The sequence below is a fragment of the Protopterus annectens genome, chromosome 6.part0 (genome assembly GCF_019279795.1).
Source record: "Protopterus annectens isolate FY-2018-M chromosome 6.part0, PAN1.0, whole genome shotgun sequence".
NCBI classification, from domain to species: domain Eukaryota; kingdom Metazoa; phylum Chordata; order Ceratodontiformes; family Protopteridae; genus Protopterus; species Protopterus annectens.
Window position 1 is genome coordinate 974,453,868 of NC_056737.1, and position 26,898 is coordinate 974,480,765.

The 26,898-nt window shown below is 37.7% G+C and overlaps 1 protein-coding gene across 6 annotated transcripts in view; it reads left to right on the forward strand.

Moving 5' to 3' along the window:
• The window catches only part of SYNE3 (spectrin repeat containing nuclear envelope family member 3), a 1,238,698-nt gene that overhangs the window by 762,012 nt on the left and 449,788 nt on the right, over window positions 1-26,898 (forward strand). For 3 of the 6 annotated variants that reach the window (XM_044074612.1, XM_044074614.1, XM_044074613.1), the window contains exons 14-16: window positions 2,546-2,605; window positions 5,220-5,279; window positions 11,256-11,315. In XM_044074612.1, coding sequence (XP_043930547.1) covers window positions 2,546-2,605; window positions 5,220-5,279; window positions 11,256-11,315 — 180 coding nt within the window. The remainder of the gene's footprint in view (window positions 1-2,545; window positions 2,606-5,219; window positions 5,280-11,255; window positions 11,316-26,898) is intronic. The other 3 variants (XM_044074615.1, XM_044074617.1, XM_044074616.1) reach the window with 2 other exon arrangements.

Here is a 26,898-nt window from a genome sequence, read left to right on the forward strand (position 1 = left end):
CTCTGTCTGCATCCCATTGAAGCTTTAGGCAACTTCAATCAAATTAAGTGCTTCCCATCAGTTCTGTATACCATGTCTTAACGATTTCAATAAATCACAGAACCAGTCATGGCTTGCACCTTCAGACATCTCTGATCCCATTGAAACTTCCTGCTACTTCCAACAAATTAAATACTTCACATCCCTATCTGGGACACGAACTTTGTTATGGAAAAGCTGATTCTGTCTGTTTTGAACCTGTTACTGCAGCTGAACTCAAATACTTATCCTAAAATAGTCTTCCTGGGAGCAGCTACCTCAGCCAGACATGTCTCTGAGCTGCAAACTCTGGTGTGCAGTGAGCCTTACACAATCTTTCACAAAGACTGGGCATGCTAACACTAAACAGGCTTTTTTGCCACTAGTAACTTCTGAATTGTCTCTCAGCCTATCTTTCCAAATACAGATCTTTGATCTGAAGGCTGAGAACATGTAGGAGATGATTTGAACACCTTAAAAGTAGAGAGACAAGGTATTATTATGACTAGAACCAGGGACTTCAAAGAAACAGGCTAGTTTTTTTTTCTGTTATGATAGACAAGCAAAGATACCTAGTGACAAGGCAGACATTTTCAGTATGGCTGCAAACTGTCTAGCATTCTGCTAAATGCAGATGGCAAAACTGTGGAGTGTGCAAGTTAGGGTATATTCAGCCACATTAGCTGCAACCATTGCTGCCTTCAGCAGAAATGTCTGTGCCCAGGGCATTTATTAGCCTGTCTAAGTGGACATGAGTTCACACTTTTTCTGAACAAATCAGACTAAATGCTTAGTCCTAGAGTAGGGCAGACATAATCTACCACAATTCAGGGTAGTTTGACACTGTCCTATTAATGTATTGAAAGTCCTATAGCAATGGTCCTTATGATGGATGTTGTACATGTGTGGAATACTACTTACCATAACTAGATGTTTGACAAAGAGCTTCTGCCAACATCCCTGAAACTGCTTGCAACCATTTAACATTAAATCAATGAGCATGTCTATATGAAGATGATAGTGTGCGCAAGCCTTAGAATGTTTTTATTTTACCCATTTATTCAATTGCTGAAAATAAGGGTTAACTATTGACTGTTTATTTCCCCCTTGTAGTTTTGGTATGAAAAACATTTTAGGTAGTATAGAAGTCTGGGTTAGTATACAAGACCATTTGTTAGTAACTCATTCTTTGTCCAACAGAGAGTACCAGCAAATGAACAGAAAATGGTACTGGACACACCGCTCTTATTATTGGATCTCCTGCTTATAGCCTCAGCATTATGGGTAAACTTGTAACATCTAGGGACATCTGACTGCCTTCATAAATCTTGTTGGAAGACTGATATAGACTGTATACTGTCTGCCTCTATGATGATAAATGCACTGTTCAAATGTGCATTTGTTAAATGAATATTTGTAACATGATTGTTTGCATGCTCAACCACTAAGTGCCTTGATATTCCCATTTTAAAAATTGCCCTTCAAATTACTTACTCATTGTAAATATTGTTTCATACTATTATCATGTCGTTTTCTTTGTCCAAACCTTCTTGTGATAATTGTTGTCATAAGTATATTTGCGTCTATGTAAATACTTGATGTGATACTCATATTATAATCTGATACTGTAATTTCTGCCCTCTGGACCCAGGTCATGGCTGAAAAGGGTATCTTGACCATTCCACTTACCCAGTTACAAAAATGTGATGAATAAATAAGTATCCATCTTATGAATGCCCTGCAACAGTGATCATTTTCAAACATGTATATTTATGGTGAGTAATTTCACACAGATATAATTATTAAAATTTTAATCTATGCTGCCTGCCGACAATTAGCCCTCCAACAACTGGTCATCCCATTTGCTCCCACTTGAGGCAAGAGCTGATCATGGGAGAGCATTATCTGGGCAGCTGTGAGGATTTTTCTAATGATAGCCTAAGTTCCCACTTCTAGGCAGTTGATATGCATGCTCACTGTCATGATGGAATGTTATGCCTTCCTCACATGTATCTGTAATTCCCCTTGGAAGGTAACTGGTGCCTGCAGCTTGACAGAGCCAAGCGTACATCCTTGGCCCATTTTATCTGCGCTGTACTCCTGCTTCACTGCAGCAGTCAAGCATCATAGCAGTAGCAGTAGCACATCGCCACTTAACCCATAGAATGGGTAAGATGACTGCTCATCTCCCTCCCCCTCTAACCGAATCTGAACCATTTGGGATGCAATCAGGTTTTCTTCCGTGTGTATATACTACAAAGACAACATATAGGAAACTAAAGAATGAGAGTCTATGCAGTCTGCCTGTCTGTCCCAACTAGCCTGTTAATTGTAGGGAAGTTATGTATATATTAATGCTTAACAGTCGATAAGTCAAGAAGCCTAATCATTCTCAAAAAATGCATTTGGATAGTATAGAAATATAGCATTGATTTAGAGTTGCAGAGACAAGTAATGTTTGTCATATGAGCTTTGACAAGTAACATAATAGTCTGTAGGTGGATTAATCCAAATTTTGAATTAACAGCGAAGAAGAATCGAATTCTAAACTGGACCAAGATGGAAATAATGACAACACATTCAATAGGTGAGTTGCAGGTGTTTAATAAGCATAGAAGGTAATATATGGGTGTTTCAAATTGAATAATAGATGATTATTTTACTTTTAAAGTATGTGTTTTATTGATCCTGTTTACTGCATTTGTGGTTAATGTACATAGGACAAAACATCTTTGTCTGTCTGCCTGTCTTTCTGATGTACATTTTCAGTAATGTTGTGTAAAATAATGCTTAATTTTTTAATTTGCTGTGATATTATTTATACAATTTAATTCATTATTATTAATATTATTTTCCCAGCTTACTTCAGATGCAGTTGTAATACTCTCTACAGCTTAATTTTCTCACCAGTTTTGTCTTTCTTTTTCTTTAATACTATATCTGTTAGCAGTTTCCTTTTTGTATGCACCTTCTCCCATGTCCTGCTTTAACACTGCTAACCTCCAGCTTTCTTCCTATCGCCTTCCATTTTTCCTGTGCAGCTCCATAGGTCCTTACTGAAGATCTTAGCTGTGACTTTATGCTGGGTAGACCTTACTGGTGGCAGAGCCTTACTTAGTCCTAGAACTGGAGAGTAAAGACTCAGTTGAGGAGCCCTGTTTGAGCCAAGTCTTTGTGGTAGCCAGTCATGAGCCCTAATAGAGAGTGCTGTGTAGAATGACATCATTGCAAGCAGTGCATGCATGCATATGTGCAGAGAATGCCCTGTTACTTCCCATTCCTTTATCATTTGCAGCCTGTGCATTCCTGGTCCCTACTAGAGATCATACAAGCAATGCTCAGCCTCACACCCCCCTCTCTGAAATAGAAGAGTTGACTAACAGCAACTGTATCCTATCCTGTGGTATACCCTTCTGGCACACTGCAGTTGTTCCCAAACGTGAGTCAGTGGCAACACAGAAAGACCAGTGGGCCTGCAGGTTTATTACCCCTTATTTTAATAAGCTGTACTGTAAATTCTTATATTTTTTATAACATGTTAACCTTTTGATCTTCACCAATTGAACCCACATTTCTAGGACCCTCCTTGAGCGCCTCATTTCTCCTTTTATTCCAGTTTTAGTGGTAAAGGCCCAGTTTTAGTGGTTAAGGCCAAAACATGAGGTTTTGGATCAGACACCACAGCAAATAGTCTCTGTTGTTAAGAGACAAAAGTGCTTAATTCTCAGTTTTACAATAAAAGAGTGTGAACCTGGAGGAGCCTGGATCATTCTTTCTACTATTTATGAAAATAGTTATATCACTCTAAAAAAAAAAAGTCTTAAACATGCAAATGGATACTGACAGTGCTTTAAAGAAATTAGTGAATCTTCTTGTTTTTGGGCCATATATGAATTCACAAATTGGAAAATGATTTATTGTTATGTTTTACATCCTTACTTTACTAAAATAAACTTATTCATATTAAAAAACTGCAGTTATTTCTCTGGATTCAGATAAAATTGAGAAAATGTAGTTGACATTATAGTTCTGGGTGTTGCATTATTTATATATGCATGGCATGCCGTATATCGGAAAATGGTTGCTGAAGTTCATCACAGACATATGTTATGTGAACTAGGTTATCTTAGAATAAAGAGTTGTCACCGATAATAACAACACTCTAAACTCATTTTTCTTCTTTATAGCCAGGTCCCTATGATGGTTTAATAAAGCTACATGTTACTCATAATGTGTTTGAAGCATTAGGTTTAACTGTGCGCTTATTGCTGTCAATAATAGTCTGTTTTTGTGTGTGATAATTAGTTAAAAAGTTGAGTGGATACTTAAAATGTGACTGCATTAGAAAGGCATTCATTTCCCTATATTAGTCAAATACAGACTGTCTACAGTAAGTTGTTGGTTTCAGTGTAGATGGCTTAGTGTAGCAACTGTACTCATATTTATATTAAGTACATCTGTAGCTAAATCTTGACTGTTAGAACTACAAAAACTGCAGAAATTTAGGACTTGGAAAATTTGATCCTTACATTTTAAGCATATGTTAACAATTATGAACTTAACATAACTAAAACATTTAATAGTTGTCTTTATAAAAGTAACACTGTTTATGACACAGGATCCATCCATCCATAACCCCATTTTTGCACATGGGGGTGGGGTGTCAGTTCAACAGTGACAATCATCTAGAGTCAAAGTTTACACTGCTGGGTGGCTAGCCCTGCCATGGTAGTTCTTACACATTCACACTCACACCTATCCCCAATTTAGAGTATCCCATCCACCTACTGCATGTCTTTGGAATGTGGGAGGAAACCAGAGCACCTGAAGGAAACACACATAAACAAAAGGAGGACATGCAAACTCCACACAGAAGGATCCCAGCCGAGAATCGAACTGGTGAACATCTTGCTGTGAGGAGACAACACTACCCACTATGCTACTGTGCTGTCCTCATAGCTGTAACATTGCTAAATGGGTATTTGATGTATATGTTTTGGATATGTTTTGTTGCAGTCACATTTTAGGAAATTATACATGTATATGCTAATATTCATAATTTGGTATATCAGCAAGTTGAATGGTCAGCGTAGTAAATATGAATGTTTTCACATTTATACAGACAACAATTAATTACTTATGGAGTTGTGCTGCATATTTTTTCCGAAGTTGGTCTAATTCAAGCTGTTTTAAATTTTCAGAACAGTAAACTGGGGTTCCTTAATAGATCAAGATGGAAAGGTTGGCAATTTGTCTCACAAGTAAGATTTAGGTGTTTAATGATAACTGAAAGCAATACTCAAATGTTTCAAAATTAGGGATAGCTAACATAGGTCTTTATTATGACCCTGATATACTTAGTTACAGTCACACAGTAGGGAACAAGACCCTTATTCCTGTCTCCCTTTTCTTTTTTATTTTTTTTTTAATTTGTATGTATTTTATATGGTACTTGTTTTTAGTGTCATAAATTATTTCATTGGAATACAATATCAGTTCTACTGTTAATTTTTATTATATGCGTTTTTGGCCCCCACCTGTTTAACTCAGTTATTCGTGAACCTTGTTGATTGTACAATTTCCCTTTTATTTATTGTACAGAAGTTAGGACATTTTATTGTACCACTTTATTCCTACTCCTGCTGAGAACCTCCCAAATAACAACATTGAGTTCTCACGCAATGGAAAAAAAAAAATCCCTTCTCCCAGATACAGAAACCAGCAAGTTTATTTTCCAGCTATAGCTGACCCACTAGTCTTCTAAAGAGTGACACACATGTCTTCTGTATACAAGACTTTAGGCTGATAAAGTGTTTATTTTTAGGATAAAAGTACATTTTTTCTATATAATTCTCTTCTACGTGGCATGCTTTCTGATACTAACTTGCCTTTCTTTGCATCTTTGTATTTTTGTTGCAGAATTCTTTGGTAGATATAATAAACATAATTTTTGAAACAGTATTCTTTTCTGTGATCTTAGTAAGTGTAGATGCATTTCTGACCATATTTAACATAATTTGGCCATTGGAATACAGAAGCTTTTTTTCATCCCTCTTTTCTGTCATAATTGCCAGCCTGGCCTTCGTACCCCATCCACAGCAGGTCTACCATCTAACTCTTAACCACCCCATACTTATTTTGGTATTGCTGGGACCAGTCACAGATCATTAGGCGATGAGAGCTCAGCACATCTGAGCACCCATCCAAGGTTTTTTTTTTTCTGAATGACCTACCCATTTCCTCCCTCCTTTTCTCTCTTGTGGCAGTGTGGTTCAATCTAGTGTGTTGTATCACCGTATCATCCTGCCTGTTGCAGCCACTCAGCCAGGCCCACTTCCCACCCTGCTGATCATGCCGCCTCTAGCGATGTCCCTGTCCTTCACTGGAGATCATCACCAAGAGACACCCACATGACACCCACTTACTAGGAGGGGATCACCCATAACCCAGCCACTCTGTCAATCAACTGAGATGCTAATCGAACCCTGGTTGCCTGTGTTGTTGTTAGAGCTTTATCCCTGTATGTTACCACAAAGAACTGTTGAAATGTAAAAGCATAGCAAGGTCTAATTTCCTTGAGTAGACCCCTCCCACCAAAAAACGCTGTCTGTTTAAAATACCCATTTCAGATACAAAAACATTAGATGAAGTGATGACAGTATACACTAAGTTTCTAAACTAGTTTAACTGGTCTGTATCTGCAAATGATCAGTGCACTACCCCAGTAAAAATGCAAATAAAATAACATAATTCCTGCAGTAAAAAAATAACCTATGGCTGACATTTATGCTAGTAAAATTCAAGATTGTTATTTAACATTATTAACAAAGTATAAAGAACATGGAAGATTGGTGCTTTAGCCCCTTAAATGCAAGGACCTTAGTTAGTATGGTGTTATTGAATTTCTTTTTTTTTCAAATGCCTTTATTAGTTGAGTTAACTATAAACATCAAAATAGCTCATCAAATATATATTGATGGTACAATCAGATTTGTTACATTCATGTAAATATCAATTAATTTGCAATTAACATGTAATAAAAAGGTAAAACAAACTGTAACTATTTACATATTCCCCTTTAATATTTAACCATTTAATTGTTTCTAATATTTAATGCAATTACTTGAATATTGTAGAAAAAATTTTACTATTTACTTTCTATAATTTTCATACGTCTATGACGCATCATCATATACTATATATCAAAACGTTAGGAGATTTTTTTTTACCAAAACTTAAAAGTTATATCTTTTTGAGAGTTTCTAATTTTTATTATGCCAACTTTTTATCATAAATATCTCTAAAGTGTTACTGACTTTCCGTATGAATGTCTTGCTGTGGTAAAAATGTAATGCCATAACTCAGCTCTACCATTTTTCACAAGTAATATAATTTATAGTTTAGCAGTGAAATATGTTTCAAAGAAAATTGTTTGCTTTCTGCATTTTTTATTAAATTTATCAAATGCAGTTCTCAAGACATTACACTACACACATAAGCAGGAAGTACTTGACACCAGAAGAAAGTTACAACTCATACAGGGGTTACCCTGGTGATGTACTAGTTAAAAGTCAAAAACCCAATAAATACAATCGGGCTTATGGTACAGACAGAAAGATGATATATGTAAGGCTAACAATCTGCATTTGACTGGTGACAGACATGTCAGAGGCAAAATTAAGCAGCCAGGGGCCAGCTTTTTTTTCCATAGAGAAGGGGCAATTTTTTTTCTCTTCTGTGTTACCTTCTGACTTGAGAACTAGAGGATCATAAGATATAGGTAGAAGGAGGTGCAAGTAACATCTATACTGGAAAGTGAGTTTGAAAGCCAGCATCTGCATTATATTGCATATTTTTGATCAGTGTAGGGGTTTGTACATAGGACAGTCAGTCAGTTGTTCTGTCAATAAACAACTGCCCCATAGTATGACAGCTTTGAGACATTGTTACCCAGCCTTACCAGTTGAAGTACAACTGAGTGGGTATGTGTGACAGTCAACAGTGGACCATAAAGCCAGACACAGTGGAAGTGTGGGTTAAAAAGCACTGATTAACTTTGTAACAGTCAAAATATTTGAAAAGATTATTTAGGTAAGCTCTATCCAGACGTATCACTGCTGTACAACATATTGAACTGAGCTGTAAAGGAAGATATGCCAGTTTAATGTGCTAAATGAGTAGCAAAATTAGTGGACTTGATGTATATATTTCTAGAAAATATTATATCACTTAAAACGCCTGTCTTATAGTGATTCTTTGATATCAGATTTAATAAATGAGCTGAAGTTCCTCTTTATTTGAAACATATTTTTCCTAAACAACTTCATGCAATTTTAATTTAAAAATAATACCACATCTCTGGACCAGTAAGAAGATAGAATATACAGTGGTAAGTTTGCAGTAGAAACAAACACAGGCATAGACTTTTCTGACAATTTTTTTATTTAGGTACTCAAGCAGCAGAACCAGTAAGGGGCTGATGTAACACCCCAATAACTGAATATCTAACTAGCTAGCTGAAATAACCCATACTGTCAACAATCTTTACTCTATGAACAGAAACAAGTCACCAGTCAATACAGGTATAAACACATACATTGCTACATGTTAAAAACTGACAAACCATGTACTGTACTTAAAACAAATGGTGCTGTAGCTGCAACGGAGGCATACGATGAGAGGACAGCAAGATAATGTTTCAGGTTCCATAATCAAGCAGATGCATATGGCAGTCTATGACAAATTAAGTAATATCATCTGCAGTTAAAAAGAAAAGGAAATAAGAAATAGGAAAAGTTAGTTCACAATGAAAGGTACTTATAGTGGGTCATTAGAATGTAAAAAAGTTTACTGTTTTAGGTGATGATGCCACACTATATATATTTAATTGCAGTATTAAGAACAATTTGTCAGCCTCAATGTGTTTATTAAACTTACATAGACATACAACTGTAGAAAAAATTAAGTTCAGACTAAGTGCTGTACTGTGCCCCATTTCAAAAAGTATATAGACTCACAGAACTGACAATGAAGGAAAAGATTGAGAAACTCAACCGTATCACCCAATGTTGGTGGGAGATTAATGGGGACTCTCATTAAATGTATTACCCGTACATGTCCCAAATGAAAAATTTGTGATCAACCTTCCAGTTATCCTAAATGGTTTCAAAGGTTCCCATGTAAATATTCTGCTTGATATGCAAGGATAACCTCTTCCAGAAGTGGGAGATACATTGGGTTAGATATATGTTATACTACATGGTACTGTTAATGTGATGGTATAGGTTTGGGCCTCTGCAGCAGGTATTTGCTTTATTGTCACTTCTATTTTGGTGAAGGAATTTAAAGAGTAAGGAGATGTTCAAAGCACAGAATGTTAAGCAGACACCACCTTTTAGAGCCTGTATGAGATCAAGTAGATGAGCAGTACTTCTAGTCCACTAGGGTCGTGAAGGTTACCAAGGCCAGAAATAATTTTGATAAGGAAAAACTGAGGTCTGTTGTGCTGGTTTAGATGTTATCATGATGAAGAAGTCGTTATAGTCAATGATGGGTGTAATAAGAGGAATAAAGTGGAACTATAACTTCTCTGGACCTTGAAGAGATGCTATGAAAGATAAATTGTGCAAGCCGAAAAGAAGTTCTAACCATGACAATGAGGTGGTGTTGGTCAAAGGAGAGATTGTTATCAACACAGCTAACAATGTCTCTGATTACTGGATCAAATTTAAATGCAATGTTATCTATGTGATATGAAGCATTGAGGGTGGATTTATCAAAATAAACTATGCAATATTTCTTGGCACTAAGTTCTTGATTATCATAACAAGCATATGCTTGGTCCAAACCTTGCTAGAAAATTTTAATATCATGAAAAGGATGTGATACCCAACCACAATTTGCAGTCATCAGCAAGCTTGGCTAGATATAGTCCATTGATATCTGGTTTCACATAAAGAAGTATACACCAAAGAGGAGGGAGCCCAGGACAGAACTCTTTGGGACATGACTGGTGATGTTTTTTGTCTAGAGCAAATACTCCTGAATTTCATAGTACAAGTTCTGTTGGGTATCCACCAAACTATGTATATATTAATATTTAGTTTGAAGAATTATTCTAGAATTGGGGAGAGTATTAAAGGCATTGGTAAAGCAAGGTAGACAGTATGGACTCTATTTCCTTTATTCATGGCCTTGACAGCCCTTTCAAAGAACACCACCTGTGTGAACAGACATGTTCTAACTTTTGCAAAGCTGATCTGGTATGAGTCCAGTGGTATAAGGTGATGTATGTCATTGTTTATTAGCAGCTATATTACTTTCCACAGCCCTGCAAATATTGCTAGTGAAGCTAATATGACTATAATTCCCAGTGTCATCAAAGGGACCAGCTTTATGTAAATGAATCAGAACAGATGTTCTCCAGACATCAGTGATGTAACCAGTGACGATGCACATGCTGTATGGTTAAAGGACAGGGTAGGTAGGACTTAGCACTTCACAGCAGGCGTCCACGTATATTATTATGAAGTCTAATGGAAATGGTATTTTTAATTAATTAAATGTTAATCTAATTAATGTATGTTAATATAAGTAGACACACACACACACACACACACACACACACACACACACACAAGCAGACTTGTACATTTCTTTTAACTACTATACAGTTACTATATATTTTTTTCTTTACTTCAGTACAGCTTTAATACAACTTAGTTTACTTTTTCATGCATTTTTCTTTGGAATGACAGCAATATTCTCCAAAGCCATTATATTTTTCATAGCAGTTATATTACAGTACACAATATTTGAATGCTAAGGTCCCAGAAGTGCTGCAGTCTATAGAAGCAAGTGTAATTAATTTGCCTCACTCAACTTCTTCCCATGTCTGATGTCTAGCCTGTGTCATCAGTGCTGGCGTGAAATACATCTGTGCTGTGGGTATATCACTGCTCCCTAGCAGTCATTGTCTTTGTGTTGCAGGACCAGATGGTGAAGGCTGGGAGGGGGAGCTTTACAACAGTATGGAATCCTAGGACACATCACATTTCTCCCACAGTTTGGTGCTGTTTGATATAAAACAATGAGTAATTCTTGATCTCAAGTGATGCAGTCACAATTTTAAGAAACTGACCACCTTTACTCTTAATATGAACATTTACAATATAAAGTATTGTTACATAACATTTTGTTTATAGAAAGGTCTAATTCAGATTCCATTAAATTAATAGGGGAGAAGTAGATAATTATGAAATGGCTCGAGAAGGAAGAAATGACAATTCTTTTAACAGGTAAGTTGTTAAGTCTGTAAAGAGAAACTGAATATTATGTTGGAACATCAGTTCTTATGACCTTTTACATTGAGTGAAATATTATTTACCATTATAACCTCAGCTGCTGTTATAATACACAGGCATCTCTAGGTTTGTTTCCATCCTCTTTCCACTTCTTCATTCATTTATTCATTTTTAATAGATGCTTTAATGACATTCAGTATTATGGGGAGTTGGAGCATTTCATGATAAGTGGTCAAGACATAATCCTGGATGGGACACCAAAGACACACAAGCTTTGACACTCTGCACACACAAAAAAGGATACTTTGACAAATTATGTTACCAGCTTGCATTTCTTTGTGATATGGGAGAAAATAGGATGTCACAGCAAAAAGGCAAGAGGACAGAGAAAGAACACACAAACAGTACACAAAAAGTATGCTAGTCAGGAATTAAACCAGAGGAGTATAGTGTGGCAACAGTGCTAAGTACTGAATGACTCTGCCATCCTTACTTTTATTTCTGTTGTATGTATTTATTCATTAATACAATACAAATTATAATCATATTAATAATTTCATTAAACTGTAATATTAAGAATATTTTTTATTCATTTGTATTCAGCGGTTGTTAGTGCAATATGTTTCAGTTTTGTTTATCCACTGACACCAGGTCTCTTAATCCCAAATCCTTAATGACTGATCACTTCAGTCCTGTAGTTAGACAGTGGTTATGGGCTTTAAGTTTTGCACTGCGTCTGGGAATGTTTAAGCAACATGTACCTAGCCAAAGGCAGTTTGAATCCTACCACTGGTATAAGTTAATACATAAAGAATGATTGGCTTCAAGGATACACAGTAAATGTGCCTTAATACTCTGGGTAATACGAAAGTGTGGCACACTCAAATGACCTTTATGCTATGTAGTTACAGACCAGAGTTTAATTACTGATTCCCTGGGCTTTCACTTTTCTCAGATTATGCCCAGGGCCTATAATATAGTCTTACCAAATGTATCTAAAACTCAACTAAAATTACTTTTTCTCACATACTCACATTTTCTGGAAAGGGGTGGAGGTAAATAGTGACTACCCAGCACCAAACACCACAGTATTTTAATACAGGCCCTTAAGGAAAGCAGCAACAACCACACAGAATATTATATGTACCAAGTGGCAGAACATAATTTGAGAACTAAGCCAACACTGGAAATGAGAAAGGAGATTTTACCAATAAGGATGACTGCAAGCAGGGGCATAGAAAGTAGGCAAGAGGAACCTGGAAGAAAATTAGCCAAAGAAACAGGGTACTGGGAACTAATAACTATGGAGGGAAAAGTCACAGAGTGGGATAAAACCAAGCAGAAGTTTGGTTTGCAGGTTGGCGACTGCTTTCTCTACCTGAGACTGATGACAGAGTATATACAAAAAGAAAGGGATTGGGGAGTGTTAAATGAAAGATGAGATCTGGCTGAGTTTTTATTTGAGTCTAGAACAGAAGGTGTGGTTAAACAAGTAAAATTAGTAGGGCATTTAAATAATGCATGAAATGAAAATGGAAAGGTGATATACAAAGAAGCAATATGAGGATATTTTTATGTCTTCCAAGTATGCAACAAAATCTAGAAGGTTTAGGATTTCTGCATGTAAGTGTTGTGTAGATGCTTGTGTACCCAAATATACTTCAGAGAAATTTTTTCAGCTAGATAGCAGTTGCTGGGGGTGTGGTATGAAAGAGAGAGGTACTTGCGAACAGGTTTTTTGAAAATTATTTTAAAAGTCCCCTACAGGGAGGTTTGTCAGAAGTGTTGGGGGAGTAAATTATTATAACTAAGGAAATGATTATTTTGAGGTGAGAAATAGAAACTGAGTTGGCTAGCTATAGTAAGGCATTGCTAAATTTAATGATGTTAGCTGCCGAAAAGCAAGTAGTAGAAAATGGAAACCAAAAACTAAATCAACTGTATCAGAATTATTGAATGCTATAAAGGAGATAAAAGAATTGGAAGTGAAATGTTTAGAAAAGGGAAGGAGCAAACTACATAGAAATAAGTGGAATCTGTGGAAACAACACATGTCGAGTGATGTGCAGGAGGAAGAGTGAAATTTCACATACCACAATCCTCCCCAACCATTACTTGGGAAGATGACTACAGTGATTCCTGGGCTCCAGGGAGATCCAACCACAGATAGGTAACCTGTAAACACTGGACCCATCACAGTTCAGCTGTGTTAAAGGAAAGTAATACCTATTAAATCCGGTGAACTTCTTTGATGGGTCACCAAAGCAATGGATGAAGACAAGACTGTGCACACAGCTTACCTTGACTTGGCCAGGCTTTTGATACAATAACCTACTCAGGCATTATAGACAAGCTCACTAAATTAGGTATAAACCCTTTTATCATAGATTGGATAGCCAACTGACTCACTGATAGGATCCAGGAGGTAAAAATAGGTGAGGCTACCTCCACCAAGAGGCCATTCACTAGCTTAGTCCTCCAGGGCTCGGTACTGGGCTCACTCTTTTTGGCATCTATTTTCTCTGAAATGGAAGCAAATGCTGAAGGTGTATGGCTGACTGGACTTGTGGATGATTGCATGCTGGGGGTTATCACTGACTCCCCTACAGACACTAGCATTCTTCAAGAAGGTTTATCTTTGACTAACAAGTGGTGTCAAAGTCATGGTCTTAAACACAATGCTAAGAAATGCATAATTGTACCATTTGGGAAGTCAACCATCCCGGGTAATTACCATGTTGATAATATGCCCCTAGGTGTTGACCCAGTGGTCAGGGATATGGGTACACATGTAGACAGTAACCTTACCTTCAACCACCAAGTGGCCACAGTGGTGAGTAATTCCTTTATGTTGTTCAACTTATAAGTAAATGTATGGTGTCTAGGTCCAAAGAGGTCTTTATATCAATGTAGTCTGCCCTTATCATACCCAGCCATAGAATACAATGCTTCGGTATGTACCTGACAGCACATATGCAGCAATATAGCGACCGCAGAGGTTCCTTACAGAAAGAATACAAGATGTAACAAACCTGCTTTTACACAGAGTTCTTTAAAGCCCGTTCCCTCTACTCAGTCTCCTATAGATTGCTGAGGGGTGATCTGTGCCTGGCTTACAAGGCATCTGCAAACCACACATTTATGAATCCCCAGCATATTCTTAAGTCAGACAGCACCAGAAATATAAGGTCTAACGATGTGAATTTTGTTTGTTACTTAAACAGTACATGCTATTGAGACAGATGTGTGTCCCAGAGGCTGACCCTCATATGGAACAGGCTCCCCAGCCATGTGAAGCTAAATTTGTCTATTGCCCTTTATAAACAGAAGTAGCTTATAAATACCTGTCCCTTAATGTCCTATTTGGATAGAAGACATCATTATTCTTTCGAGAAAACTTGGCTTAGAAATGCACCCTTGTTCATTCGCCTAGTAACAGTTTATGACTCTATGAATCTATTTCAGGGAAGGCAGGACTTGAGCAATCTGTGTAATGTTAAATTGAACAGCAAGTGTTAAGAACAAAGCTATATATGTGTAATGCATGAAAAGAAAAAAAAAATCTTCATAATGACATGCTTTCTGTTTTGTAATTGATTGTGTATTCCTGTCACTATATAATATGTATTATTAATGATGTTTTTTAATTAAAATATGGTACAATCTCAACTAGAAGCAATAGTGGAGTGCATTATACTATGTGCATAATATCAGCCTACCCAGTGATGAGTTTACAAATATGACTGTCCAACAGTTCTTATCATCCTCTTCTCTTGTTACCAGATAAAATAAAACTAAGATGCTTCTTGCAAGTAAACAGTTTTGCTTTGTAGTCTTTTATTTTATTTGTTTTTTTTTTTTTGGGCCTCCACGTATCATTCTTTCAGTCCAGCAACTATGTTACTACACTCCAGGACTTTCCCATAGGCTGTGGCTGGTACAGAGCTAAAGGACATGCTTGGGTTCTGGCCAACTGCCTCCACAGCGGCAATTTTTTTTTTCTATATGGCCTACCCTTTCCACACCCCTCCCATGCATTTACCAACTTCACCTGAGGGCTACTCCCCTAAATGTACCATGGCTCCCCTTAGTGAGTGTCATCAGCGAAAACCATCTCTCCTGCCTCCCTGTCAGTGCTTTATATGTCTGAGGAACTAATCAAACCTAGGTCACATGGGCCATAGTTAGAGATACAGCACTGGCTGATTATGCTTTTCTCCTGTTGTCATTTGCATATTATTGCACATATGTCGGCAAAGGCATTATTTCTGCTAAAAACAATCTGCATTATTGTCATGTTCCTAGATGTGTCAGAATTCAAAATGTACATTTAATCATTTAGTTAAATATATCTTGAGTAATCTGGCCCCATGGCACAGAGGAGTAAAGCCCTTACTATCTGGCCCCATGGCACAGTGGATTAAAGCCCTTCCTACTTCCAGGGAGACCTATGTTCAACTAATGGGACAGGAGCTTGGGGGACTGGACAGGGGAGGATGGTACTGAGTGGCAGGTACCAGCTCAGCCATCCTGATGTGAGGGAGGTTGCATAGGCTCAGTGTAGTAGCAGCTTTAAGAGTCTGGTGAGTTCCATGCTGCAAGCAGTTAAATCTCTTGTTTGGGAGGTCACACATGTGTAGAAGGGCACATGCACCAACCGGAGGCAGTGATTGTGGAGCTGACAAGGCTCACAATAGCTGGTAGAGGGTTAGGGCACATTCTTTGGCAGTAGTGTAATGCTGCACCAGTCCTCAGTCTCCTCAGTCTCCTCACCATCCCAGGATGTGGACTGCATTGAGCCCAGGGGAGGCTAAGGTAGATCTGGTTGACTGCATGAATGAGGAGATGATATGCTAGCAGCTGGTGGTCACCTGTGGGAAGAGGGGGGGGGGATGTCTTGAGTGCATTTGCAAAACCATCCTGTATCAGCCTGAATTGCATTGCAATTGCATAAAAAATGCAAAATACATTTCAAAGGGAAATCCAATCACACACAAAAGTAATATTCTAATCATCAGTGTCTAATAATATTAGCAGGTAGTCAAAGTTAACAAAATAAAAACAGACTTTAGCATTTACCTTTAAAATAAGCCAGACTTCAAATATTTAAGTGGTAGAAGTTGACTCTGAGCAGTCACCCTTCGGTGTGCATGCACCAACAGCTGTAGATTTACTGTTAAAAGTGCACAAAACCTTAAGCTAATAAATAAATCATCAGCCTCCAGCACTCAACGTCATATATGTTTCATATGTTTAATTACAAAGTTCTGGCCTGAAGTCCATCAAAGAACTTGACACTAACTCTTGGGATGTAAACATTAGAGCCAATCCAATTCTCCAAGTTGTTTTTAAAGGAGGAACTAGAAGATAAGTTTCTTATTCCCAGTGCAATCCTAGTCCAGATACTTGGTAAGTAGTTAGAAAGATAATTTCTCCTTAACATGTTTTTGACATTGTTAATACAAAACTGAATAGTGCAGGTCTCAATATTTATAGCCAACCTTCATTTCTGACAGATGAAATCTCTGTAGGCTAATATTAATTTAAAACAGAAATAATGATAATATAGAGTATACAGGTTTAGGTGATAGCATCTTTCCGTAGAGGTCTAAATAGACACTACCTTTATTATTTTTGTAAACTTCTTTTGGATCTTCTCCAGTCATGCCAAATGTCCTAATGGATACATATGGAAGGAGTTATTGTACTCCAGAACTGACCACATGATAGTCTGATATACATTTACTGTACAACATACGTCCCTTGCAAACAGTTTATAGGTATGTAACCCATTTGAAACATGGCCCTGTTCACTATGAAGTCAGAATGATTTGACAAAGATAAGCTGCTTGAGACATTAATTGCCAGGTCTTTGTAGTCCTTTACTTCACCCACGACTGAGCCTTGTAAGATTATGGGTTCCTTGATTTTTGGTGTACTTTATCTTATGTTTATTTATAATAACAAATTACCAGTTTCTGATACCCAACAGAAAATTTTAGATGATTAATGACTAATATCATGAAATTCATTGTTACTTTTGTTGGAAATCTGATCTTACAGTCATCTGCATATTTGCTGATTCAGCAGGAATGCTTCAGAGGGTAAGTAGCAGAGACAATATTAAACAAGGACTGAACCCTGAGATGCATCACAAAGAACTTTAGTTGATTCTGAGGAAGAACATCAGATAGTGACAGATTGTTTTCTTCTTGAGAGTCAGTTTATTATCCATTTTAGTATAAAAGGGTTGTAGCTGAACTTGATCATTATTTTATAAATCACAAAATGTGGCAAACAGTCAAAACTTTAGCTAAATCTGAAAATCCTGTGCCACATGCTAAACCCAAGACAATAACAGTAGTAACCTATAACTATACGAGATCTGTAAGAGGCGATCTCCCATGAATGAAACCTTGTTGAAGAATGTTAGTAAAAATTATTGACCCAGATAACTTATTTAGGTGAAGCAAACATGTTTCAAAGCATTTCCTTATAATATACTAACTGGTCTGTAATTTATGTGTGAATCAGTGGTGAAGGAACTATGCTCGTTCAAAGTAAATTATTAAAAAAACAATGTGCAGTAAAGGGTACAGTTCATGTTTAACATTTATTATAATTACTTACTAATTAATTTTATTATTAATATTATTTTATTATTAATTATAGTTAGTTAATTTTATTATTAACAATATTATTATTGCATTATTAATTATTATTAATTAATTATTAATTAATTATTAACTTTATAATTATTTAATTATTAATTATAATTAATTAATGTTATTATTATTATTAATATTATTATTATTTAATTGTTATTAATTATATGTAATTACTACTTTTTCTTCCAGAATCTCATCTCTCACTTAAATATTCCTTCACCATCTCCTCACTCAACAACATTACGATAGCTCCAGAAACCCATACCAAGCTCATTGGGGTAATTATAGATGACCAACTGAAATTTGACCTTCACATACATCACAGTATAAAGAAAACCCATCAAAAGCTTGGTCATCTTTATAGAAATAAAAACGTTCTCACTCCTGAAACTAGAATAACCCTTGCCAATGCCTACCTAATCCCTAATATTTTTTATAGTGAACAAATATTTACTAACCTTCAGTCTACACTTCTCTCTAAACTTGAATCTACCTATAGCAAAGTGGCTAGATTTGCTGCTAACTTGCCTTACAAATCCTATCACTGTCTTGCCCTCAAGTCACTACACTGGCTTGACTTTCAAAACCATCTCAAATATATTCTCAACAAACCATTTACCTGTTCTAGCCTCTCTTCACTAGTCTACTACTACACTCCCACTCAATCTTTAAGGAGCTCAGATCAACATCTTCTACAAATTTGCAAACCTAATAAGTGTGCAGGACAAAACTTATATGGCTACTCTCCATCAGTTGTCTGGAACAGGCTTCCCTTGACTCTTAGAAGCCTATCCCAGACTCATATTTTCAAAATCTCTCTTAAACACTACCTTACCCACCTCACTGTTATCTCCCCACTCTAACCTAGTACACATCTTGTTCTCTTAATATCTCTGTTAAACACTACCTTACCCACCCCACTCCTTCCCCCTGTAATCTCCCCACTCTAATGTAGTACACATCTTGTTCTCTTCACATCTCTGTTAAACGCTACCTTACCCACCTCACTACTTGCCCTGTAATCACCCCACTTTAACCTAGTATGCATCTTCTTTCTTCATATCTCTCTTATCCCTTCACTCCCACCTCAATACTTGCCCCTGTAATCTCCCCACTCTAACCGAGTGCACATGTTGTTCTCTTCATATCTCTCTCATCATCCGTTCACTCCCACTTCACTCCATGCCCCTATAATCTCCCCACTCTAACCTAGTACACACCTTGTTCTCTTCATATCTCTGTTAAACACTACCTTACCCACCTCACTACTTGCCCCTGTAATCTTCCCACTCTAATCTAGTACGTATCTTGTTCTCTTCATATCTCTCTCATCATCCCTTCACTGCCACCTAACTACTTGCCCCTGTAATCTCCCCACTCTAACCTAGTACACATCCTGTTCTCTTAATATCTCTGTTAAACACTACGTTACCCACCTCACTACTTGCCCCTGTAATCTCCCCACTCTAATCTAGTGCACACCTTGATGTTCATCGTGTTTCACTATTGCAGTCATGACTGTAGGGTTCTCCCCTGCCGGCAGGCAGTCCTCGGTCGGCCAGAATCCCAAAGTCTGGGTCCGGCTTCGGCTGTTCAGCCATGCTCCCTAACGTCAGAGTGCCATAAGTACAAAGCTGACAGCCGACGCCATGTTCTCCAGTCTTTCTTGCCGTGCGGTGATAGCAGTTCACAAGTGCCGGTCGGCTGACTCCTGACAATTTTTTCTAAACAAGCTTCAGTCCGAAGACTTTCTTCTCCTACTCAAAGCTAAGTACCCCATTGGGGAAACTTTTTTCTTGCTCCAGTCCGATGTCAGAAAAAGTTAATAATTGTATTTCATGTGGGAAGCAAATACCTCATAAGGATTTTCATTCTTACTGTATTCCTTGCTTAGACCCTGACCACGGCGTAGCTAGTTGTCCGTTTTGTGCTAGGTTCAATCAACGTACTATTAAACGAAGGTAAGATTTTGCATTTCATTACTTCGGTAGGTGATTTAATTACAAAATGTTGTCGGATACGGTTCCGGCTACCGGAATTCACAAATGACGCAAGGATAAAGACAGGCCTCCGAGGTCCAAATCAGACGATATCGCACAAACAGAGCCAGCTTCAGGTTCGGCCATTGTCAGTGAGGTGCTTTTGCAGCCCCTGTCGTCAGCCATTTCGGAACCGATAGCCGAAACAGACTCCCACGAGGAGCCAACTAGGCCTTTGAATATTTCTTTTGCAGGACCTTCGGACAATGTTCCTTTGGATGGGTCCAGAGCCGCTGTGCAGGTACCGGCTTCCGAAGGCATTTTCAGGCCTACTCAGCTTCTAATAAAGGCAAAGCCAAAGACAAAGGCAAAGACTCCTTCCAAATCAAAGACTGCAGCCCAGGCCTCTTCTGATCCCGCTCCCAAGTCTCAGAAACAGTTACTTAAGATGGCGGAGGTCTTACTATGATTAGGGGTTCACATCCCCCTCCAGATAAAAGGCCAAGGCAGGAAGTTTATTATGACTCCTCTGATCAGGCTTCTGTTTCTTCAGTTTCTTCTTCTGACCAGGAATATTCTTTCCCTCCTTATGAGGATTCTGATGCTGAGGAATCCATTCCTTCAGCTTCTTCCCCTGAGTATTTCTATTTTGGGGAAACTTTGCATGAAATGAGGGAACATTTCCACTGGGAAGGACAGGAGTATTCAGAATCTAAGAAAAGACTAAGGGATTTTCTTCTTCTTCCCCAGCATAGGCCCCTGGCTATTCCTCCTGTTTTGGATATTGTGGATGATGCTTTTTCGGAGGCTAATTTAACTCCTGATTCTTTCCCTCCTGCTCCTGTTAAGCCAGACAGATACTATAGGGTTCCTGATTCCCACCAGTGTTTATACAAGAACCCTACTGCCGACCCTGAAACCATTTCTCAGGGTCCTAAGGGTGTTAAGGCCACTTCTGCTAAAAACCCCATTCCCAATGAGAAGGATTCCAGATCTTTAGAAAGATGGGGCAAAAAAGTGTACACTTCTGCTACTTTATCTAGTAGGGCTTTAAACTGTCAGTTTCATATGCTGAAATACCAGCAATTTCTCCTGTCTGTTCTAAAACAGAAGCTAACTTCCATTTCTGCCTGTGCAGATGATAAGGAGTTACATGACTTAATGCATGCCACTGAACAAGTTGGGAAGCATGGTTTACACTGTGGATTTGATGCCTTAGAGGCTTCTTGTAGGGCGGCTGCCTCTGGCACAGTAATTAGAAGGTATGCTTGGTTAAAGGAACAAAATTTGCCAGATCAAGTAAAAGCTAAATTATTGGATGCTCCTGTTCAGCATAATGTTTTGTTTGGATCTAAAGCAGAAGAGGTGATTAAAAAGATGGAGGACAAGGCGAAATCCATGCAAACAGTTAAGGATTTCTTACAAGTACAGCCACCCAGATTTAGCAGGAATTGGCCTACAAAAAATTGGTCCTTTCCCAATTCAGACAGGCCTCAGAGGGGTAGATACAGACGCTCCCGAGGAAGGCCTCAAACGCAAGCCTCTTATAGACCAAGACAGTGGACTGCTTCCACCCCTAGGGGAGGAGAGGACAGGTCGCAAACTCATAGGAAACAGACTCAATGACTCCCTCTGTTGGGCTGCAGGAACTTCTTGCCTGAAAGCCCCTCTCGGAGGAAAACTTTCTCTTTTTCACCTAAATTGGACTCATATAACCCAAGACAAGTGGGTTCTGGATGTAGTTTCAAGAGGTTACAAATTCCATTTTCATATGCTACCAAGGCCAAGCGGATGGCCAGATCTTCCAAAACATCAATGGTCAGAGGCCTTAAACCAGGTGGAAGCTCTCTTGGCTATGAAAGCCATAGAACTAGTTCCACTTTCAGAAATGGGACAAGGTTTTTACTCAAGGCTCTTTCTAGTCCCCAGGAAGCAAAATTCATGGAGACCCATTCTGGATCTGTCAGTCTTGAACACTTTTCTAGAGATACCAAAATTCAAGATGCTTACTCTACAGCAGCTACTTCCAATGCTGACCAAAAATGCATGGATGGTGACTTTGGATTTAAAGGAGGCATATTTACACATTCCCATCAGGCAGGAATGCAGAAAATACCTCAGGTTCAAGGCCGGATCGAGCCACTATCAATTCTCTGCGCTGCCCTTTGGATTGTCTACTGTGCCCAGGGTCTTTACCAAATGCCTGGCTCCAGTAGTAGCTTATTGCAGACTCAAGGGAATTCAGATTTACCCTTATCTGGACGACTGTCTTATTCAGGCAGATAGCGAGGATGTCTTACTCCAGCATCTAGAGTTTGTTCAGAATCTTCTCAAGTTCCTGGGATTCACTGTAAACATAAAAAATCAAATTTGACACCCTCACAACAGATAATTTTTCTGGGCGCTTCTCTAAACACAACAACCCAGATGGCATTTCTGACATACGAAAAACAATTACAGCTGGCCTCAACTTTCAAAACCTTGGCAACTTTAACTCAGCTGTCTGCAAGGAGATTCCTGCAGGCTTTGGGTTACATGGCCTCCTGCATCCTTCTCATACCATATGCAAGACTACATATGAGGAAAATACAGTGGTACCTAAAAAGTGTATGGTCTCAGCATTGCCACAGTTTAGACATACTGATCTCCGTCCTGCCTTGTCTTCAAAAGGAATTCCTTTGGTGGTCCAAGGCATGTACTCTAAACAAAGGAAAACCCTTCTGTCTGCCTCCTGCCACTCAGATACTGACCACGGATGCCTCAGATTATACATGGGGAGCCCATTTTCAGGGCAACTGTCTGCAGGGCCTTTGGACAAAGGATCAGAAGCACCTGCATATCAATTTAAAGCAAATGTTAGCCGTACAGAAAGCTCTATTGGCCTTCAGGAATCTTCTACAACCAGGACAACTACTGATACGGACAGACAACACTACAGTTATGTGGTACATAAACAAGCAAGGGGGATCTCATTCCTATCCCCTTTGCAGACTAGCCATGGATCTTTGGAACACAGCTCTAGCTTGCAATCTGGACCTTCAAGCACAGTTTCTACCAGGGAAGCAAAACTTCCTGGCAGACAGTCTGAGCAGAAACCTTTCGGACCCACACGAATGGATGCTGGACACCGAAATATTCAAGATGATTACTGCAGTCTGGGGATGTCCTCACATAGACCTCTTTGCATCCCACCTCAATCATCAACTACAGATTTTTTGCACCAGGACTTTCCACGAACAAGCTTGGAAAGTGGATGCACTATCATTCAGTTGGAGAAACCTCTCGGGATATGCCTTTCCGCCTCTTCCTCTTCTTCCACGAGTATTATTAAAGATCAAACAGGACAAGCCCAAGATGATAATCTTGTTGGCCCCAAATTGGCCTCGACAGTTTTGGTACCCAACACTGAAAAACCTTTGTCTGGAGCCCCCTTGGGTTTTACCACAGACTCCGAACCTTCTGTCCCAACACCAGGGTCAGGTTCTACACTCCCATGTCAAAACTCTCAGCCTGGCGGCCTGGTTAATCCAGGGTCTTTGAATCATTCTCTCCTACCCAAGCAGGTTATGGATGTTATTATACCACACAAAGGAAGACTCCGTTGCAACTTTGTAGAAAGCTTTAATCCAAAAAGATGTAGTTACATCCAGTAACACAGGAAACACACTGCTGTTCTCTTCTCTAGCGCCTCGGCAATTAGCCTTTACAGAGTAGATAGTTCACTAAACTGAACAATTAGCTTCCCTTTTAAACATCTACTATCACACATTAATTACTTCCAATTATTCAATCAACCATTTGATTCATTTTTTTAAAAAAGAAAAAAGTAGAAAAAATAAAATGCATAAAATACTGTATTTTTAACAAACACTAATTACAACAAACTTTTCCATGAACAGTCATTATTCAAACCGTTAGGTTTGAGCGTATTAAATTTCAATATAAAATATAATTCCTTTTTCCTTAATATTTGTTTTATGGACTTATCATTTAAGTACTTTGTATTCTCAATACTATCTAACACTGAAACTTTCAAATTCTCCACCTTACCCCCATGATACTTTTGGAAATGCCCTGCCAAAGGGCTAGTTTCCTTATTTTTCAGAATATCCCTGACATGTTCCTTAATCCTACAAGCCAATGTTCTTTTCGTCTCTCCCACATAAAACTTTTTGCAAGTACACTCAATTCCATATATTACCGCCATAGAGTTACAATTATATATTCCCTTAATTTCAAATGCAATATCATTAATCTGGTAAAATTGTTTTACAATGAACTTGCAAATAGTACATTTCCCACATCTTTTTGTTCCATATTCCATAACTTGTGACAACATTGGCAAACATGCCATTTTAAACCTACTATGTATCAAGAAATCTTGTATATTTCTTCCCCTCATAAGAAAAAACTATATTCTTATTTGTTAAATAATCTACTTCTTTTTGTAATAACTTCCAACTATTTAGAACGTGCTGTTTAACACTATTTGAGGCTATAGAATATGTGGAGACAAAATATACATTCTCTTTACTGTCTTGTGATGTGTTCCACATCCCCTCAACATAATACTTTCCGCATTTTTTAACTTTATCTAAACTCTGCTTTATATTATGTTGGTCATAACCCCTTTCTTTAAATTTATTGCAACTTAATATAAATTCCTTTTCTTTGGTATTAAAATTACTGCACAATCTATTTACCCTATTCAACTCTGTATAGGGAATAGCTTTCATAATATGCAAAGGATGATGGCTACTACCATGTAATACGGAACCACTGCCTTGAAATTTCCTATGTATTTGATATTCTAATTTTTGCCCTTTATTACCTATTATTGAAATATCCAAATATTGCACTTTTTGGCCCTTTTGTAGCCCATCAAACTTGATATTCATTACATTATCCTGTATTTCAGTTAAAAAATTATCAAGTTCTTGTTGCCCCCCTTCGCAAATGAACACTAAATCGTCAATGTAACGATAATATGTGTGTACATATTTCTTGAAAAAGGCATTAGTATATATGTGTTTGTTTTCAAAAAATCCCATAAATACATTTGCATAGCTAGGGGCAAAGGCTGCCCCCATAGCAGTGCCCTGCTTCTGTTTATACATGGAACCATTGAATTCAAACATATTGTTGGTTAAACATATATCAAACAATTCCAATATATAATCCACCGCATTTTCATTGCCCATAAAGTGCTTAATAGCCATCTTTCCATCTTCATGCCTTATGTTAGTATACAGGCTCACTACATCTATTACCACAAAATACATATCTGCCTTCCAACATATATCCTTTATCTTTGATATAAAATCGAAGACATCCTTAATATAGGATGGTAATTTACAAACAACAGGCATCAAATACAGATGTAGGAACTTTGAAATATTTTCCAAGTACCCATTTGTCGCTGACACTATAGGACGCCCTGGTGGTGGAAAGACATTTTTATGTATTTTTGGGATGCAATAAAAACATGGCATTCTCGGAGTATTAATATTGAATTTGTCTTTTACATCCTTATAGGAAAAATAATGTAATCTGTAGCCTTTATCAATAATATATTCATACTTTTTTTGTGCCTCATTGTACTGTATCATATCTATTTGTTCATATATATTCTCATTTCTCAAGTGTTCATAACACATTTCTAAATACTGATTTACATTTAATATAACCAATTTCCCTCCTTTATCCGAAGGTTTAAATATTATCTTGTCATCTCTACTTAAGGCGTTCAAACAGTCCCATTCCATTTTAGTAAGATTGTACCTACATGTTTTTTTATCCTTACATTTAAATCTATCACATTCCATTTCTACATTATATGTCAATGATTTCTGAAAATATCTAATGCATTCATTGCTTTGAAGTGGCATAAAGGTACTAGCTACAGGAATTAAACTCGTATCCAATTGCCTATGTTCATCTGTATCCATTTCTGAATTACATGAAAAAAACTCTTCCTCACTATTAACTAATGCAGGTATATTATTAGTTTTTTGATTAACTTCTACGGGAAAATCATTGTTTGACCAATGGAACATCTCCATTAAATGTAGTTTGCGAGTGAAATGAAATATGTCTGCTTTTAACATATGTACCCTAGGAATAACCGTGGGTACAAATTTCAGGCCTTTGTTCAAGACATTTAGTGCACACTCTGACAAATCACATCCAGATAAATTTACTACATATTCATTGTTGTCATACTCACAAACAGTTTTAGTCCCATTGTCCATCCCATCTCCTTTTTTTGTTGTTGTTATTGTTGTAATTCGATCGCTGTTTCCCATACCCTTCCCCATTATAACCCTGTCCATTCCAACTCCGTTTCCGATTGAAACGATTCTCTTGAAACGCATTCATTCCCTTCTGGTTTCCAGGTTTGGGGAGCGCTGGATACTCTTCGTTGTCCGTTTCTGCTTCCGTTTGCGACAACCCACTCTCCACAGAAGCATATCCTTCTCCTTCCCTTTGTATCTCCTTCTGTTCAAAATGCACACGTTGCCATCGAGTCTTCTGATTGGCTGATAACAAAAACGCTCTCTTGTTCTCGTAGTCACGTAGATCTCTGTGTAATTTACTTTTCTTACGATCAATCAGTTCTGTTTCATATTCATTTAGCTGTTCATTAGTTTTCATTAAAAACTGTTATAACTCTTCTTGCTTAATTTTGTTAGAAATATTGATACACAGTGTTCTAATTTCTTCTCTTAATTTCTGCTTCTTTAATGTGTCTCTTTCTATCAAAATTCGAACCCATTCTGTACTGCATCTGTGAGCTGCCGCTATCCATCTATCACAGAACTGCTTGTCTTCTGGATTAGTAACATCAAAGGGTGTAGACGGATTTTTTATACTACGTAAACCCCTTGGGGTAATATCTAGTTCTTCATACCGCTGCAAGCTTTGTAAGTT